We start from the raw sequence: 17,311 nt of genomic DNA, 5'->3' as shown, positions 1-17,311 counted from the left end.
TATCTTAGAAGAAAGATTAAGAAAAGGCAAACCTACGTTTCTAGCATTTGTAGACTTAGAGAAAGCTTCTGACAATGTTGACTGGAGTACTCTTTTTCAAATTCTAAAGGTGGCAGGGGTAAATTACAGGGAGCGAAAGGCTATTTACAATTTGTACAGAAACCAGATGGCAGTCATAAGAGTCGAGGGGCATGAAAGGGAAGCAGTGGTTGGGAAAGGAGTGAGACAGGGTTGTAGCCTCTCCCCGATGTTGTATATTGAGCAAGCAGTAAAGGAAACAAAAGAAAAATTTGGAGTAGGTATTAAAATTCATGGAGACGAAGTAAAAGCTTTGAGGTTCGCCGATGACATTGTAATTCTGTCAGAGACGGCAAAGGACTTGGAAGAGCAGTTGAACGGAATGGACAGTGTCTTGAAAGGAGGATATAAGATGAACATCAACAAAAGCAAAACGAGGATAATGGAATGTAGTCAAATTAAATCGGGTGATGCTGAGGGAATTAGATTAGGAAATGAGACACTTAAAGCAGTAAAGGAGTTTTGCTACTTGGGAGCAAAATAACTGATGATGGTCGAAGTAGAGAGGATATAAAATGTAGACTGGCAATGGCAAGGAAAGCGTTTCTGAAGAAGAGAAATTTGTTAACATCGAATATAGATTTATGTATCAGGAAGTCGTTTCTGAAAGTATTTGTTTGGAGTGTAGCCATGTATGGAAGTGAAACATGGACGATAACTAGTTTGGACAAGAAGAGAATAGAAGCTTTAGAAATGTGGTGCTACAGAAGAATACTGAAGATAAGGTGGATAGATCACCTAACTAATGAGGAGGTATTGAATAGGATTGGGGAGAAGAGAAGTTCGTGGCACAACTTGACTAGAAGAAGGGATCGGTTGGTAGGACATGTTTTGAGGCATCAAGGGATCACAAATTTGGCGTTGGAGGGCAGCGTGGAGGGTAAAAATCGTAGAGAGAGACCGAGAGATGAGTACACTAAGCAGATTCAGAATGATGTAGGTTGCAGTAGGTACTGGGAGATGAAGCAGCTTGCACAGGATAGAGTAGCATGGAGAGGTGCATCAAACCAGTCTCAGGACTGAAGACAACAACAACAACAACATACCAGAACTAAAGAGCCGGCGGCGCATCTATTTACTTTTGCCCGCAGAGTACTAGCGCGAGTAAAGTCAGCTCCATTCACCACCGCGGCCCCGAGCTAAGTTCGGGAGCGCTCATGTTTGCTTCTGTCCGCGGGGAACTTGTTGGAACATCCCTAAGTATTTGATAATAGAAGGAGCTGGGAGCATTGCGTTCGACGATTAGGACTAGTATTGTGCTGCATATTATGCATATGAGCTCTTCAGTCGCATAATGTGAGCCCTGTCAAGAGCCCGAATAACCACGTTTTGCAGCGTGCGCCGCTGCGAGATGTGCAATAAGAGAGTCGGTGAAGTTCTGGAAGGTACAGATAGGGAATCCAGTTCTGCGGCCAGCTATGTTGGGTTTCTCAATTGAGAATTCACGGTGCCAATAGCCCGATCGAGGTGATCTCACGGATTCTCAAAAAAATGTTTCAAATGGCTCTGAGCACAATGGGACTCAACTGCTGTGGTCATCAGTCCCCTAGAACTTAGAACTACTTAAACCTAACTAACCTAAGGACATCACACACATTCATGCCCGAGGCAGGATTCGAACCTGCGACCGTAGCAGTCGCACGGTTCCGGACTGCGCGCCTAGAACCGCGAGACCACCGCGGCCGGCCACACGGATTCTCGATTGGGTTTTAATCCGAGGAGTTTGGTGGCCACCAGGGTACAGTAAACTCAGCCTGGTGCTCGTCGACCCATCCACTTGCATTTCGAGCTGTGTGACACGTTGCTTTGACCTGTTGCTAGATGGCATCGTGCCGAGACAAAAACAAACAGCAATAAGAATGGTTCAAATGGCTCTGAGCACTATGGGACTTAACATCTGAGGTCACCAGTCTCCTAGAACTTAGAACTACTTAAACCTAACTAACCTAATGACATCACACACATCCATGCCCGAGGCAGGATTCGAACCTGCGACCGTAGCGGTCGCGCGGTTACAGACTGAAGTGCCTAGAAGCGCTCCGTCACAACGGCCGGGAGCTAGCTGAACATGGTCCTCAAGGATAGATGCATACTTGTGTTGACCCATTGTGAATTCCAGAATGACGATATCACACAGGAAATGGCCTCCGGCGTGGAATGTACCGACGACTGTTGCAAGGTGTTTGGTTTGATACGTTTTACGCCGTACACGCCAACAGCAGCCTGTCCGATATGCTAGAAACTTGATCCGTCCGAAAAGGCCACCTGTGGCCAGTCGAAATCCAGTTGCGACACTGGCTTGGAAATTCTGCTCTTCATCGTCGACGATCATCAGTTAGCGTGAAAACATGGACGAGGCACCTGTTGCGGAGGCCCATACGCAGCAACTGTGCGGAACGGCGGGTAAGCAGACACTGTTCGCTGCCCCTTGGTTCATTTGGGCAGTGAGTTGCTCAACAGCTACACGTCTATTTGCCCGTACACATCTCTGCAGCCAATGTTCACCTCCGTCATGAATGGCTCGTAATACACAAGTTACCTTGGCGCCGGTTTTGCACAGCTCCATTTTGCCATTCACTGTTTACTTTAACCATGGCAGCATGCGAACAGTTTACAAACTTAGCCGTTTCGGAAGTGCTTCCATTCTTTGCCCGAAACCCGATGATCCGTACCAGCATAACGAGAACGACTACATAGTTTTCCGCGTTCCCCAGACACGCTTTACATAACCTTCACTGCTAGTATTGCCACCTGCATTCTGTGATCCGTTACTACACGTCTGCATCGAATTCAGGTGGTGGCCACATTAACGTGACTGGATCATGTTTACTTTACATCAGAAAGAAAAATTCGGGATAGTTATCACTACACGTAACACTTCATCTCCGCAATATTTGTGTACCTCTGCCGACCGCTGTGACCGAGCGGTTCTAGGCGCTTGACGCGCTGCTGCGACTGTCGCAGGTTCGAATCCTGCCTCGGGCATGGATGTGTGTGATGTCCTTAGATTAGGTTTGAGTAGTTTCTAAGTCTAAGGGACTGATGACCCCCGATTTTAAGTCCCATAGTGCTTAGAGTCATTTGAACCATTTTGTGTACCTCTGTTAAAGAACAAAATCCAAGCCATCTTCCACTCGAACTGAAGAAGATATTATCAACAAAACATAGGATGACGTTTGCAACGGAACCGTTCAATTAAAAATATTGGAGGCGCCATGTGCGAAACACAATATGATGTCATTGTTGTCGTTGTTGTTGTGGTCTTCAGTCGAGAGACTGGTTTGGTGCAGCTCTCCGTGCTACTCTATCCTGTGTAACCTTCTTCATCCCCAAGTACCTACTGCAACCTACATCCTTCTAAATATGCTTAGCGTATTCATCTCTCGGTCTCCCTCTGCGATTTTTACCCACCACGCTGCCCTCCAATACTATACTACTGGCCATTAAAATTACTACACCAGGAAGATGACGTGCTACATACGCGAAATTTAACCGACAGGAAAAAGATGCTCTGATATGCAAATGATTAGGTTTTCAGAGCATTCACACAAGGTTGGCGCCGGTGGAGACACCTACAACTGGCTGACATGATGATAGTTTCCAACTGATTTTTCATACACAAACAGCAGTTGACCGGCGTTGCCTGGCAAAACGTTGTTGTGATGCCTCGTGTAAGGAGGAGAAATGCGTACCATCACGTTTCCGACTTTGATAAAGGTCGAATTGTAGCCTATCGCGATTGCGGTTTATAGTATCGCGACATTGCTGCTCGCGTTGCTCGAGATCCAAAGACTGTTCACAGAATATGGAATCGGTGGATTAAGGAGGGTAATACGGAACGCCGTGCTGGATCCCAACGGCCTCGACAGATGACAGGCATCTTATCTGCATGGCTTTAACGGATCGTGCAGCCCCGTCTCGATCCCTGAGTCAACAGATGGGGACGTTTGCAAGACAAAAACCATCTGCACGAACAGTTCGACGACGTTTGCAGCAGCATAGACTATCAGCTCGGAGACCATGACTGCGGCAACCCTTGACGCTGCATCACAGACAGGAGCGCCTACGATGATGTACTCAACGACGAACCTGGGTGCACGAATGGCAAAACGTTACTTTTTCGGATGAATCCAGGTTCTGTTTACAGCATCATGATGGTCGCATCCATGTTTGGCGACATCGTGGTGAACGCACATTGGAAGCGTGTATTCATCATCGCCATACTGGCGTATCACCGAGCGCGATGGTATGGGGTGCCATTGTTTACACTTCTCGGTCACCTCTTGTTCGCATTGACGGCACTTTGAACAGTGGACGTTACATTTCAGATGTGTTACGAACCGTGGCTCTACCCTTCATTCGACCCCTGTGAAACCATACATTTCAGCAGGATAATGCACGACCGCATGTTGCAGGTCCTGTACGGGCCTTTCTGGATACAGAAAATGTTCGACTGCTGCCCTGGCCAGCACATTCTCGAGATCACTCAGCAATTGAAAACGTCTAGTCAATGGTGGCCGAGCAACTGGCTCGTCACAATACGCAATCACTACTCTTGATGAACTCTGGTATCGTGTTGAAGGTGCATGGGCAGCTGTACCTGTACACGCCATCCAAGCTCTGTTTGACTCAATGCCAGAGGTGGTTGTTCTGGGTACTGACTTCTCAGGATCTATGCACCCAAATTGCGTGAAAATGTAATCACATGTCAGTTCTAGTGTAATATATTTGTGAAATGAATACACATTTATCATCTGCATTTCTTCTTGATGCAGCAATTTTAAAGGCCAGTAGTGTAAATTGGTGATCAGTTGACGCCTCAGAACATGTGCTACCAATAGAGCGCTTCTTCTAGTCAAGTTGTGCCACAAATTCCTTTTCTCCCCAATTCTATTCAGTACTTCCTCATTAGTTAAGTGATCTACCCATCTAATCTTCAGCATTCTTCTGGAGCACCATTCTTCGAAAGCTTTTATTCTCTTCTTGTCTTAACTAATTATCGTACTTGTTTCACTTCCATACTTGGTTACACTCCATACAAATACTTTCCGAAAAGGCCTGCCGAAGCTTAAATCTACACTCGATGTTAAGAAAATTTTCTTCTTCGGAAACGCTTTGCTTGTCATTGCCAGACTACATTTTACATCCTCTTTACTTCGACCGTCATCAGTTATTTCAGTTATTTCCAGGTCCTTTCCTGTCTCTGGCAGAATTACAGTGTCATCGGCAAACCTCAGACTTTTTATTTCTTCTCCATGGATTTTAATTTCTACTCCAGTTTTTTCTTTTTACTCCGAAGAATAACAGATGGCTCGTATTGCTCGCTAGTCCGCAACAACTGTTGGCGTAATATTTCAACACGAACAGAGACGTAAGCTCCGGGCGTCGAACAGAGGACGTCCGCGACGCGGCGCCGAAAGCGGAGGCGCTGACGCGGGTCCCCTCCCCCACCACGTAGCCTGGCGCCAGCCCGCGGCGGAGGTGGTGGGGGGAGACAGGCGACGATCGCGGCGGCGTGGGCTCCGGCGTCAGTGCGCAGCGCGACGCGACACGGGACGCATCGGTCCGAGCAGACGCAGCCAGACGAAGACACACGCTCACGACTCGGCGGGCTGCCGCCGCAACATGCACGCCGCCACGCTCGCGCTGACCCTGCTGCTTCTGAGCGGCGTCGCCGCGGCCGCCGTGCGCAGGGCCGGCGCCGCCCAGCTGCCCATCTCCAGCGATGACCGCCGCATCACCAGGGCCTCAGGTACGCACGTAAACAAACACTGCTGTTTGGCGCCGAGTGCGCGCAATGCATATGTTGCAGTTCGTCTAAAAAAAACGCACTGTAATGCAAAATGTATTTGATTCATAACGGGCTTGATCAGTAGGAGATAACATATCAGATCAAAGATTTCTTTGACTGGCAGGAGTCCTTACCACAAACACCACTAAATCTGGGCACTCAGACATTTTGCTGATACCATTCACAAGAACAATTTAAAAATTTTTCGTGGTTGTCATCTTCCTAAAACAATATTGCTATAACAGTATTCGTTTCAGGAAAAGCGCATTATCGACAGTCAGAAATGAAAATGTAGAAATGACTGTCGATAATTGGTCTGACTAGAAACGATCTTGAGGAGTTGGCAAACAAAATAGCGCCTCAACTGTGTAGTGTTTATGAGGATTATTTCATTCAACAAAAGTCTGTTAGTTTAAGGTAATGTGCCGACAAAACATACTAGTTGGCAAATTTTAACCACCGCATTTCATAGTGGAATAAACAGTTCGTTATTGTCTTACATATTGGAATCGAGAAGTGAAAATAAGACAGAAAATAATTTCTGTAGACTAAGTGAACAACTGTTCTTCACCGTGTATCTGTGTGAAGGCAACCTCAGCGTACAGAACCCTCAAACACGCACTTTACTGTAGTTTGTAAAATGTAGGCAATAATTAGTTTCACCGGCTGTAAATCGTGTTTCCGAACAGTGCAGCGATGATTCAGCTGTCCTGAAAGACATGAAAACATAAAACGTTTAACGATGTCATGTTTGTTTACATCGAGAACCACGTAAACAGTACGCAGTTGGACCAATGATATCGTTTCCGCGACTCCCAGTTTCTGGCAAAGTTAAGTCTTCTGCGAGGAATAGAGTTGTCGAATTTTTTGTTTCACTGTATTGTTTTTGTGACCTCACTGTTGCGGTGGCCAAGCGGTTCTAGGCGCTTCAGTCCGGAACCAATCATTAGCTACGGTCGCAGGTTCGAATGCTGCCTCTGGCATGGATGTGAGTGAAGTCCTTAGGTTAGTTAGACTTAAGTAGTTCTAGGTCTAGGGGAGCAATGACCGCAGCTGTTAAGTCCCATAGTGCTTAGAGATATTCGAACCATTTTTTGAACTGATGCTCTCTGAGACTTGTTTTTCTAAGGTCGTTGTCTTGTAAACAGAATTAACGTTCGATGTTTTACCTCGTATTTATTGGCATTCTCTTACAAACGTGTCTAGAGAGCTGACAAGAAATGATAACTTTGATTAGTTCACAAGAGATCATCATATAGCGTTTTGAGTTATATGATAGTGCAACGTCGAGTATACTATTAGGTACAAACATTCCAAGGTATATGCGAAATACGTATATACGCACAATAAGGCGAAAAATTAACTTTTTTCCACAGTTATGGCGTGTGCCTTGTTAATAAATATTTGTACTCTCGCGGTTGCTGAATTTTTTCCTTGTACTCTAATCTCTTAACAACGCAGAAGACTGAATGATATTACGGCACTGGGGCGGTTGTCTATATGAACACGCATGTACTTCACTGTTGACTGATGATTGCAATCAGCTGGGTTGTTTTCGTCAGTAGCGATTGTAAGATTAGATTAGATATTCTGTTCGTTCCGTAGACCCATAGTGAGAGATTTCCGAGAATGTGGAACATGTTACACAAACATGAAACATACTATCAATAAAAGATCCTAAGTCAGGCAGTCGTGCAGAAAGTAATGAAGTCAATATCTTTATGCAAACATTTTTTATTCACACATTAACTGCATTTAATTTTGTGTAATCCTAGATCAACATAGTTTGGGAGACTTATTTACTCAGATTGCATTATTGCACTGAAGCTGCGCCATTTTCATATATTATGTAGCATTCACACCATAGCTGACGATAAGTACATCGATGGTCGTGCTAAGAAACTCCTCAGTGAAGTGGATGTTCATCATCAATAAACCCTTTATGCTCCTCCTAAACTGTAGTTTATTATTAGCTACACATTTTGTGATTGTTGGTAAGCTATTTAAAATAAGCGTTTCTGAACATTGAATATCTTTCTGTATCAAAGTCCGTGAGTTTCTTTATGAAGAGTGTTCTTGTTCCTAATATTGATTCCTCTCGAAATGGAATGAATGAGAAGAGATCGACCTTTTATCATGTGTAAGCCAGGGGTGCAGCGTTGCCTTTTATGAACCACATCTTTGATGTTGTATACTAACGACATCTGTCAAGAATGACTTTGATTTTTGTTTGTAAGGACGCCCGGTTCACCTGTCATGTGCGTGGCATATACTACATCATTTCTGCCATGTCATCCTTGCGGAAATACAAATGTCAGTTATTTGGGGGAAAATGTGTACTGTGTGTTTGTAAACCGATGAAACAAGTTAGTTCGTTGTACCGCTGCGTTGACAGAGCGTAGTAAGATAGGCGACCTGTAGATAGAACGAGAATTCTCTTGTAATCTCCCACGCAGAGCAGGTCATCCTGAAACGCCTGGGTGGGTCATTTATTCAACTGACGGAATAACTTCTCGTTTATGTTACGTTTCCTACGTCAGGCTGCTGATGGGCATCTCCTTAACTTTCACATTACGGTTAGCTACGAAGGAATCCTTGTCGGTGGTCTCGTAGTAATAACAGCTCGTCTCGTTGGGTAGTGTGTTCTCGTCCCGTACATCGCTTTAATTCTCAATAAATATCCGAGCTTACGATAATACTCATCATTGTTTTTGTCGGAAAAGCAACTCGCTGTCGAAGTAATGACGAAATCTCACAGGTGTAAGTGATGTTGTGTTGCCTACTGCGACCAAAGATTATAATGGCGACAACGATGAAACACTATCCACACCGCACTTGTTTCCAACACGATGTAAAATAAGAGGCAAACTACAGTCTGTCGGCATCCAGTGTCCACTTCCAAGCAATTCTGAGTGCGTAGATCATATTCCTATTAGTGGTGGTGGTGGTTAGTGTTTAACGTCCCGTCGACAACGAGGTCATTAGCGACGGAGCGCAAGCTCGGGTTAGGGAAAGATTGGGAAGGAAATCGGCCGTGCCCTTTCAAAGGAACCATCCCGGCATTTGCCTGAAACGATTTAGGGAAATCACGGAAAACCTAAATCAGGATGGCTGGAGACGGGATTGGACCTTCGTCCTCCCGAATCCGAGTCCAGTGTGCTAACCACTGCGCTACCTCGCTCGGTTTTCTATTAGTGTTCTTGCTGCCTAATTTCCACAGCGTCTTTCATGATTGAACTGTAGTAGTTTGAAGCCTGCGTTAAAATCTGGTTCTGCTCAAACAACGCCTTGTACTTATTCGCAAAATTGTATTCAGAAAAAGAAGATTTTTGTAGAATTGTGTACCTAATGGCCGGCTGACGTTCGCTTCAGCGCTAGGAAATTGTTCTAATAGGATAGGCTGTCCCATGTAGCTGCTGCCGCGTTCACATAGTATATTGTGAACACCTGGGACTTACTTTACAGTGAGCAACATCTTTTTAATTTCCTTAAGCGGCCGAAAGATCATCTTTGCCCCAGTCTAAGATGCGCCGTAATTTACGCGATACTGAAAGACTGCGGAGGAGTCTGTCCCGTATTTTATGTTGTGGTGAAAACAAAGACGTTGCGCATGACTTTTCACCGTCGGCGTCAATGCGCTATTGCGTCATTTACGTATGTGTGATTCCGTTGCTTCTTTGACTGTCAGACTCCTTCCAGAAGACGACAATACTGGATATTGTTGAAATCTTACAGAGAATTAAAGCAACTAGCGAGCGTTTAATACAACAAATCCTTAGAGAAAGACTTTTTAGTTATAATTCGTGTCGTTGCTAATTTCGCCCCCTGCATGTACTCTGACACGCTCGCCAATTTTCTGCGTTTTGTGTATTTATTTTCCTCTAAAGTAGTCCATATGTAAGCAGTAGGTACTTCTATATGAGTTAACGACTCGTTGTGCGTAGTCTGTCTTTCGTTGTGTGCTGTCGGTCACACGCAGCAGGAGACTGCGGCAGTCGGTGCAAGGAGCGCCGGCGGCCTTCAAGAGTAATCGTCGCTATTTCACTTTGTTGCCCGTGTATCTGTAGGGTCTAAAAGTGCATACATACAACGCAAGCTGCTGTACAGTGCATTGTGAACGATCGTGTGTGCCAGTATCAACGGTTTTATACTCTATTGTTCCATTAGCGTAGCGTAAGTGATGAAACCAAAGGAGTAGTCGGTAACATGAACTCGTGGCTTTCAGAGAACAAATTAACAATTGCAAGAAAACGTAATGTATACGGTTTCCGACGAGAAAATCTTTTAAAAGCATAGTGTTATTTCAGAACGAATTTTCACTCTGCATCTGTGTGCGCGCGGATTTGTCTGGATTACCTAACTTCAATGCTAATTAACTCGCAAAGGGCGCAACGTATTCAATTTTTTCTTAACAATTGTTTAGTAGCACAACCTACCCTACAATATCCTTACAGGCTCATTAGACTGTTTGTGACTACCCCTGTTTATCTCTGTTCTCACTGTGTGCGACGGTAAACAAATGCTGTGATGAGAGTGTAAAAGTGTGACACGGCTATTACATCTTCATCTCCGGAATTTGAGCCACGAGATGTACGGGACGTGATTGCTAAGAATTCAACCTCGTTTCGTGAACTCATTCTTTTGGTCATACTATGTTCGAAGTGCAACAATTCCAGTAATCGACTATCACACGTGGCTCACCTGGAAGACAGAAAGAAAGAAGGCAGACACAGACAGACAGTCGGAATTCCCGAGACCCTGGAAGCTGCCACTAACGATCACTGTCCACAGCTCCGGTGAGAGACAGCGCGGCATTATGCCCGAGTACGTGGAGAGCACTAAGCGCCCTCTCCCGTTGTTCGGGACTCCTGTCCACACCGGCCTCTCCTCTCCTGACATGCGGATTTCTGTCCGCTTAACCTGCCCTTCGCTAAACCACTTCCTGCCATCCGGGCGCCAGACGCCAACGGAAGGACCCGCAGTGGAGCAGGTGAATAAAACGGCCAACCAGTTTTAAGTTAACCCTAACCATGCTTTCAAAGGACGTAAATCCGTCTTCTGAAGGACAAGAAGCAAACTTCACATTAACAAACAGTCCGTTAGTAAAGCGATTCAACATCTCTGCATGAAGTGTGTCGGAAACGATCTGCGCATCCATTTGTAAAAGTTAAGGCCTCTAAAATCAAGGGCTTGTCACATCTGTTGATTTTAGGGGGCTTAACTTTTACAAATGGATGCACAGATCATTGCGACACACTTCATGCGGAGATGTTAGATCCCTTTATTGACTGTTTGCCGATGTGCAGTCCTGAAGAAGACGAGTTTACGTATGTAGAAACTATAGTTAAGATTAAATGAAAACCAGCATTTATTACAACTTGTTGGCTGTCTCGTTCACCTGATATTCTGTAACCATTGCTGAAGTGCAGCCATGTTGAAAATAAGAAACTTCCTGGCAGATTAAAACTGTGTGCCCGAACGAGACTCGAACTCGGGACCTTTGCCTTTCGCAGAGCACTTGCCCGCGAAAGGCAAAGGTCCCGAGTTCGAGTCTCGGTCGGGCACACAGTTTTAATCTGCCAGGAAGTTTCATATCAGCGCACACTCCGCTGCAGAGTGAAAATCTCATTCTGGATGTTGAAAATATTTTTAAAAATACCACAGGGGACGTCGATTTGGGATGAAACTGCAGCCAGTCCCGATTTATGGTTCTGCAGAATTTATTCCTCCATGAGCTAACTTTCAAGTTACTGCAACCTCATCGTTTACAGAAGTACAGGGCGAATCAAAATTCCTATTATACAGTTCTGGGGGCTGTGGAAAGGGTGAAGTTTCGATAAGAAACCCGTGAGATGGATGTAAAATCAGTTCGAAGATCGGAACACTTTTAAATGTACCACATCACGGTTCACTCATATCAGAGACAATGATCTCTGACCTGTTTGTTGTAGGAGCCCATGCCATTGGTCGTGTTTCCTGTTCTTGTCTCTTCTGCTCGACCAAAGACACCTTCAAAGTTGAGGGTGCATCGCATCCGTTAAGCATCACAACCAACACTCCTAGTTTCGAACTTACCAGTTTCTTGCAGGCTTTGTTTCAGTTAGACGAAGGTGTTATTACAACAGGAATTGACGACGACGTTCTATTCTCAGCTTGCGTGCGTACCTTGGAGCGGAAGATTTGAAAGTGATCCAATCTTCAAATTGATTTTACATTCAAACGGTACATCTCCAGACATGAGTTCCTTATCAGAACTTCATCTAGTAAGACCCCTCTACAATCGCTAGAAGCCTGTAATAGGAATTTTGAATCATCCTGTATAATTTACTCCATTACAGTTAGCACTGTCAGGGAATCATGGTTGTTGTGTGAAACTGGGTGAACGTGAAAGCAAACACACAATACAGCGACCATTTTACACAAGTTTGGACGTCATGGGTTTAAAACCCCGCTATTTACATAGCTACAAAAACTAGCATGCTCAAAAATGTTCAAATGTGTGTGAAATCCTATGGGACTTGACTGCTGAGGTCATCGGTCCCCAAGCTTGCACACTACTTAACCTAAATTATCCTAAGGACAAACACACACATGCCCGAGGGAGGACTCGAACCTCCGCCGGCACCAGCCGCCGCCAAGCCCATGACTGTAGCGCTTGAGACCGCTCGGCTACTCCCGCGCGGCAAAACGAGCATGTTAACTTTACTACACAGTAATCGCTCATAACTTTTTTGCTATCTATTAAAGCTAAAAATTAAATTTCCTTCGTAAACATATCGTGTAGCATGGAGGAGAAATTCGTTCGATCACCTCGAATGAGTGTGTCCACACGTTCCAAAACGACAGGAGAGACAGCTGTGTGGGGCCAGCTGGTACGCGGGAGATCGGACAGGTTTGCACGATCTTGTTGAGATGGTGACAGACGCTTCGCCCAAGAACTCACCGTGGTTTCTTTAGACATTCTCTAAGCATCTACGAATATCTATTTTGAAGGCTACGCAGTATAAAGCTGCTACCTTACGGAACTCCAAGAAACTATAGGGGCTGAAACGAGAATATTGCATTGTGTCCCGCAACAAATTCTGCATTTTTCAGCCGAAATTGACCGTTACTTATTGAACACCCCTCATATTTTACGGTAGTTATTGTTTCCAGTGATTTGTCCCCAATACTGTAATCGAATAGTAGTGGATCTCTTACCCTGTTTACGATCAGTACGTTACATTTATTCACGTCCGCTGTCATTAGCCAGTCCCGGCAGCAATCATCGACCATCTTCAGGTCTTCCTCGATTGTGGTACAGTCTTCTGGCGTCGTAATCTTCCTATGGAGAACAACATCGTCCCTGAATAGCCTCACAGAGCCTTCAACGTCGTCTCTTAGATCAATATTATAAACTGTAAACAGTAACAACCTTGTAACATTCCATTTGAATACCATTTGAATTACCTTTACATCTGTCTATTTCACCTCTTTAGTAACAGACGTGAGGCACTACATCTGGAAGGGAGGATACGGATAACCGCAATGTCATTAATGAGACGCTCTTCCTGCAGGTACCGAAGTGTCGCGTTCTTGTTTATGGCGTGAGGTGAAGAAATAATATTGTTATGCAGGAAACAGTAACGCAGTTTTGGTTCGCTTATTTCTCTTAAGGTAATCAGTTTGGTCCTTTGTAGGTGATTGTGGTCAGTGGATCACTTCGAATGAGTGCGTCCACACGTTCCAACATTGCAGATGTTTCAACTGTGGGGCCAGCCGGCACGGGGGTGATCGGACAGGTTTGAACGGTCTCGTTTCGATGATGACAGGCGCCTCGCCCAACGACTCACTCTGCTTTTGTTCACTACCAGGTCTCATTTCGTGCCACCGGTTCAGAAACACCCTGTACTACTACCGGATCGTCTGGTGAGCCGATGGGTGAACTTGTACGCAGACCTTTAGGAGCGGCTGTCTAAATTTTACCGCATTAAAATCTTTTACTAACGGAACTATATCTACCCCAACCGTTTCGTCCAAGAGTACAACGAATTCTTAAAGGTCTTTATGAGACACACGTTGGAGGAAGTCAGCTGGTACACTCTGTACCTGTTCTTCGCCGTATCAGAGGAAAGTCTAAGAAACAGCAAATTTCTTAGACCACTAGACTAGAAAAAAACCTCGGTTTTTTGGAATCTGTAGTTTTCACTGCTAAGATATGTAGACTTCCAGTAATTACTTGGCAAGCTAAAACAGTGCTGCCTAAAATTCTACCACACACCCTCTGACGTAGTGTCGTTAGAAATCGGTACATTTATCTTTTTCTCCTGAAAAACTGAGGTGGGCTCCTACAATCCATCTACGGAAGCAGACAAAGTTCGTTTTTTCGCTTATAGTTTTAGACTGTAAATGTAGATATACAACAGGAGCCCATAGAACGGTTGAGTTCACCACAATATCCTACAAAACATTAAAAGATTTTTCCAGAAGGAGATTACGGCCACTGCCATTTGAATCAAGGAAACAGAACTGAAAGTTCATTCGACGGGTCGAGGTACAATAAACAGTTTAACGGAGTGTTAATTGACATTCAAATTAAACGACGTGATACTTTTTAGTTCCGGAGTTCTTTTGCTTTACGACTGCGCACGCGAACATGCTGTCAAAAAAATTCGAGAAATCTAGACAAGTTTCAAACGGGAAGTATTTGATCATACTCCTTATGTCCGTAAGTAGACCCCTAGTGATAAAGATCTAACTGCAGGGTAATTTATTGCGAAATAAAACTCAAAACAATTGATAAACTATGTTTATTAGTCCCCAAACATACTAATGCTATCTGTTGGTATTAAGAAGGCACAACCTAAAGTGTACTTAACTGACAGAGAATGTTTTTTTCCGGAACGTGCCCATTCAGCCATCTCAGTAGTGGAATGTCAAGTATAACGACACGAACGTAACGAGAGCGTAACAAGCTGTCCCCGAGCGGAGAAAATCTCCGACCCGGTCGGGAGTCGAATCCTGGCCCCTCCGGTCATAAATCCGCCGCGCTGACCGTGCAAATACCAAGGAGGACAAACACATAATTTTTTGTCAGAAAAGTAATATTCACATCGTCAATCATCGACAACGCATGATATGCTACATGAAAAAACGTAATACAGACAAATGAAGTAATGACATATAATAAGTATGGAAAGTAAAAGAACAGAAGAAGACCCAATGATGGCGAGCTATCAGCGAAACTAGTTGGGAAAAGGAATAGTGTTTGCATAACGGCTGACCCATAAACCCACACTGTTTTTCAGCAGACACGGGTCGACCTGAGAAGAGCCAGGTGTTTAATGACTGTACGACAATATTTATCGAGGTGTAATTCGTCCGGCACAAGATTCCTGGTCGTGTTGGTGTTCCACACGCGTCTCCAGAGAGCCTAGCACTGCCGACGTTTGTGCAGCGAGAACGAGGATGTGGGCTGCAGGCTGCAGCTGCGGCCTGCGACGCAGCCGGCGTCGGCTTGTGCGGCGACGCCGGCCGTCGGTTATTTCGGAGCGGCGGGCGTCGGGCGTCGCGCCTCCGGCAGCAGACGCCACAACACTCGCCGCTGACGTCAGCGCCGCAGTCTGCCGGGGAGCCCTGTCATTACGTCATGCCGCCGCCTCCGAATAAACCAACCACTGTGCTCTGTGTGCGGGGGAAAAACTCGAGCGCTCTCTTCTCTCCGTCATAACGCCGTTTGGGGAGTTTGTTTTCACTCTGAGTGGCACTAATTCAGTGTTGTTAGGAGTCTTCTGCTTCCATTCTTGGTCCAAATTTCCATGGGGCAATTCCGTTTTGTGTAGTATTCTACATCTACAACATCTGATCAAAACGGTCCGTACATCGCTGTGTACTGCGCAACTGACCATTAGGTGTTAAGAGAGACGAAGCCTCCGCTATAAAAGGACGCGGGGAGAATTGTGTTGTCAGTAAAGAAGCCGTAGCAGAAGTATGGGTCGCCCAGGGCAGCTCAACGACTTTGAACGTGGACTAGGCATTGGATCTCAGCCGAGTGCTCTAGGGGCGGCTATACGATAGCTCAGCGTGTTCGGTCAGAGGGCTGACTGCCCTCTGCTATAATAATAATAATAATAATAATAATAATAATAATAATAATCCAGAATGAGATTTTCAATCTGCAACCGAGTGTGCGCTGATATGACATTTCCTAGCAGATTAAAACTGTGTGCCGGGCCGAGAATCGAAGTCGGGACTTTTGCCTTTAGCGGCCAAGTGCTCTACCAACTGAGCTACACAAGCACGACTCACGCTCCCTCCTCACAGCTGTACTTCCGCCAGTACCTCGTCTCCTGCCTTCCAAATCTTACAGAAGCTCTCCTGCGAACCTTGCAGAACTGGCACTCCAAAAAGAAAGGAAGGTTTGGAAGGTGGGAGACGAGGTACTGGCGGAAGTAAAGCTAGGAGGATGATGATGGGGCGTGAGTCGTGCTTGCGTAGCTCAGTTGGTAGAGCACTTGGCCGCGAAAGGCAAAGTTCCCGAGTTCGAGTCTCGGCCCGGTACATAGTTTTAATCTGCTAGGAAGTTTTAATAATAATAATAATAATAATAATAATAATAATAATAATAATAATAATAATAATTGAATGAAGTATCACACGATAAACTTGAAGAGGTGTCCTGTGACGTCCGCCCAGACTAAACGTCGAGAATAACGAACAAAATGAAAGAAACTTGACCAGAAACCAACAGGGCCCGGAATCTAATCCCAATCGGCTCTTGAATTAATTTTTCAGTCTGAGTTTTAACGGGGGGCATGTCAAATGGGCCGACTTGGAACAGGAGAGGCAACACAGGACATTTTAATTTCCACTGTCTATACTTTTATAAATAAATTCATATATCTTTGTCAGCATGACCAAGAAGGATTCAGGCTTCACACTCATAGCAGTGGAAGTTCATAAACATTACAAAATTTTTTTTCATGTCAAATTTCATCCATTTTTTCACTTACTATTGTGTGCATTTGCTGCTGTGGGTTCAATTTTCCTGATAAGTAAGAGAGATTTTTTGATGAATTTTGCACAGCATACAAACCATACTTAGTTTTATGAAACTCTAGAATTTATTTAATTTATGAAAAAAAAGTACGAGCTGTTAAGTTTTAAACTTAATGTTTAGAAAATACTCAATTTTTTTAGTTAATTATCTCAATTTTTACCACAATTTTAGTAGATTTCGAAAATCCTAGAGTTTCATACACCTGGGAGTGGTTTGTATGATGGGCAAAATTCATCGAAGAACCTCTCTTACTTATGAAGAAAAATGCAGCCAGTGGTAAGTGAAAAAATTACGAAGTTTCACAGGTAAAAAAAATATTTTGCTATGTTTTTGAACTTCCATACTGCTATGAGTGTGAATCCTGAATCCTTCCTGGTGATGTTGACAATGTTTTATGAAGTTAT

The 17,311-nt window shown here is 44.6% G+C and overlaps 1 protein-coding gene across 1 annotated transcript in view; it reads left to right on the top strand.

The window, feature by feature from the left end:
• Nucleotides 1-5,614: 5,614 nt before the first annotated feature.
• The window catches only part of LOC126355051 (dorsal-ventral patterning protein Sog-like), a 445,293-nt gene continuing 433,596 nt past the window's right edge, over nt 5,615-17,311 (top strand). The window contains exon 1 of the mRNA XM_050005204.1: nt 5,615-5,830. Within this exon, the coding sequence (XP_049861161.1) occupies nt 5,704-5,830 (127 nt within the window). The 5' untranslated portion in view covers nt 5,615-5,703. The remainder of the gene's footprint in view (nt 5,831-17,311) is intronic.

Source organism: Schistocerca gregaria, chromosome 3, assembly GCF_023897955.1.
Source record: "Schistocerca gregaria isolate iqSchGreg1 chromosome 3, iqSchGreg1.2, whole genome shotgun sequence".
NCBI lineage: Eukaryota > Metazoa > Arthropoda > Insecta > Orthoptera > Acrididae > Schistocerca > Schistocerca gregaria.
Note: the sequence above shows the minus strand (reverse complement) of the source record. Positions and strands in the feature narration are given on the sequence as shown.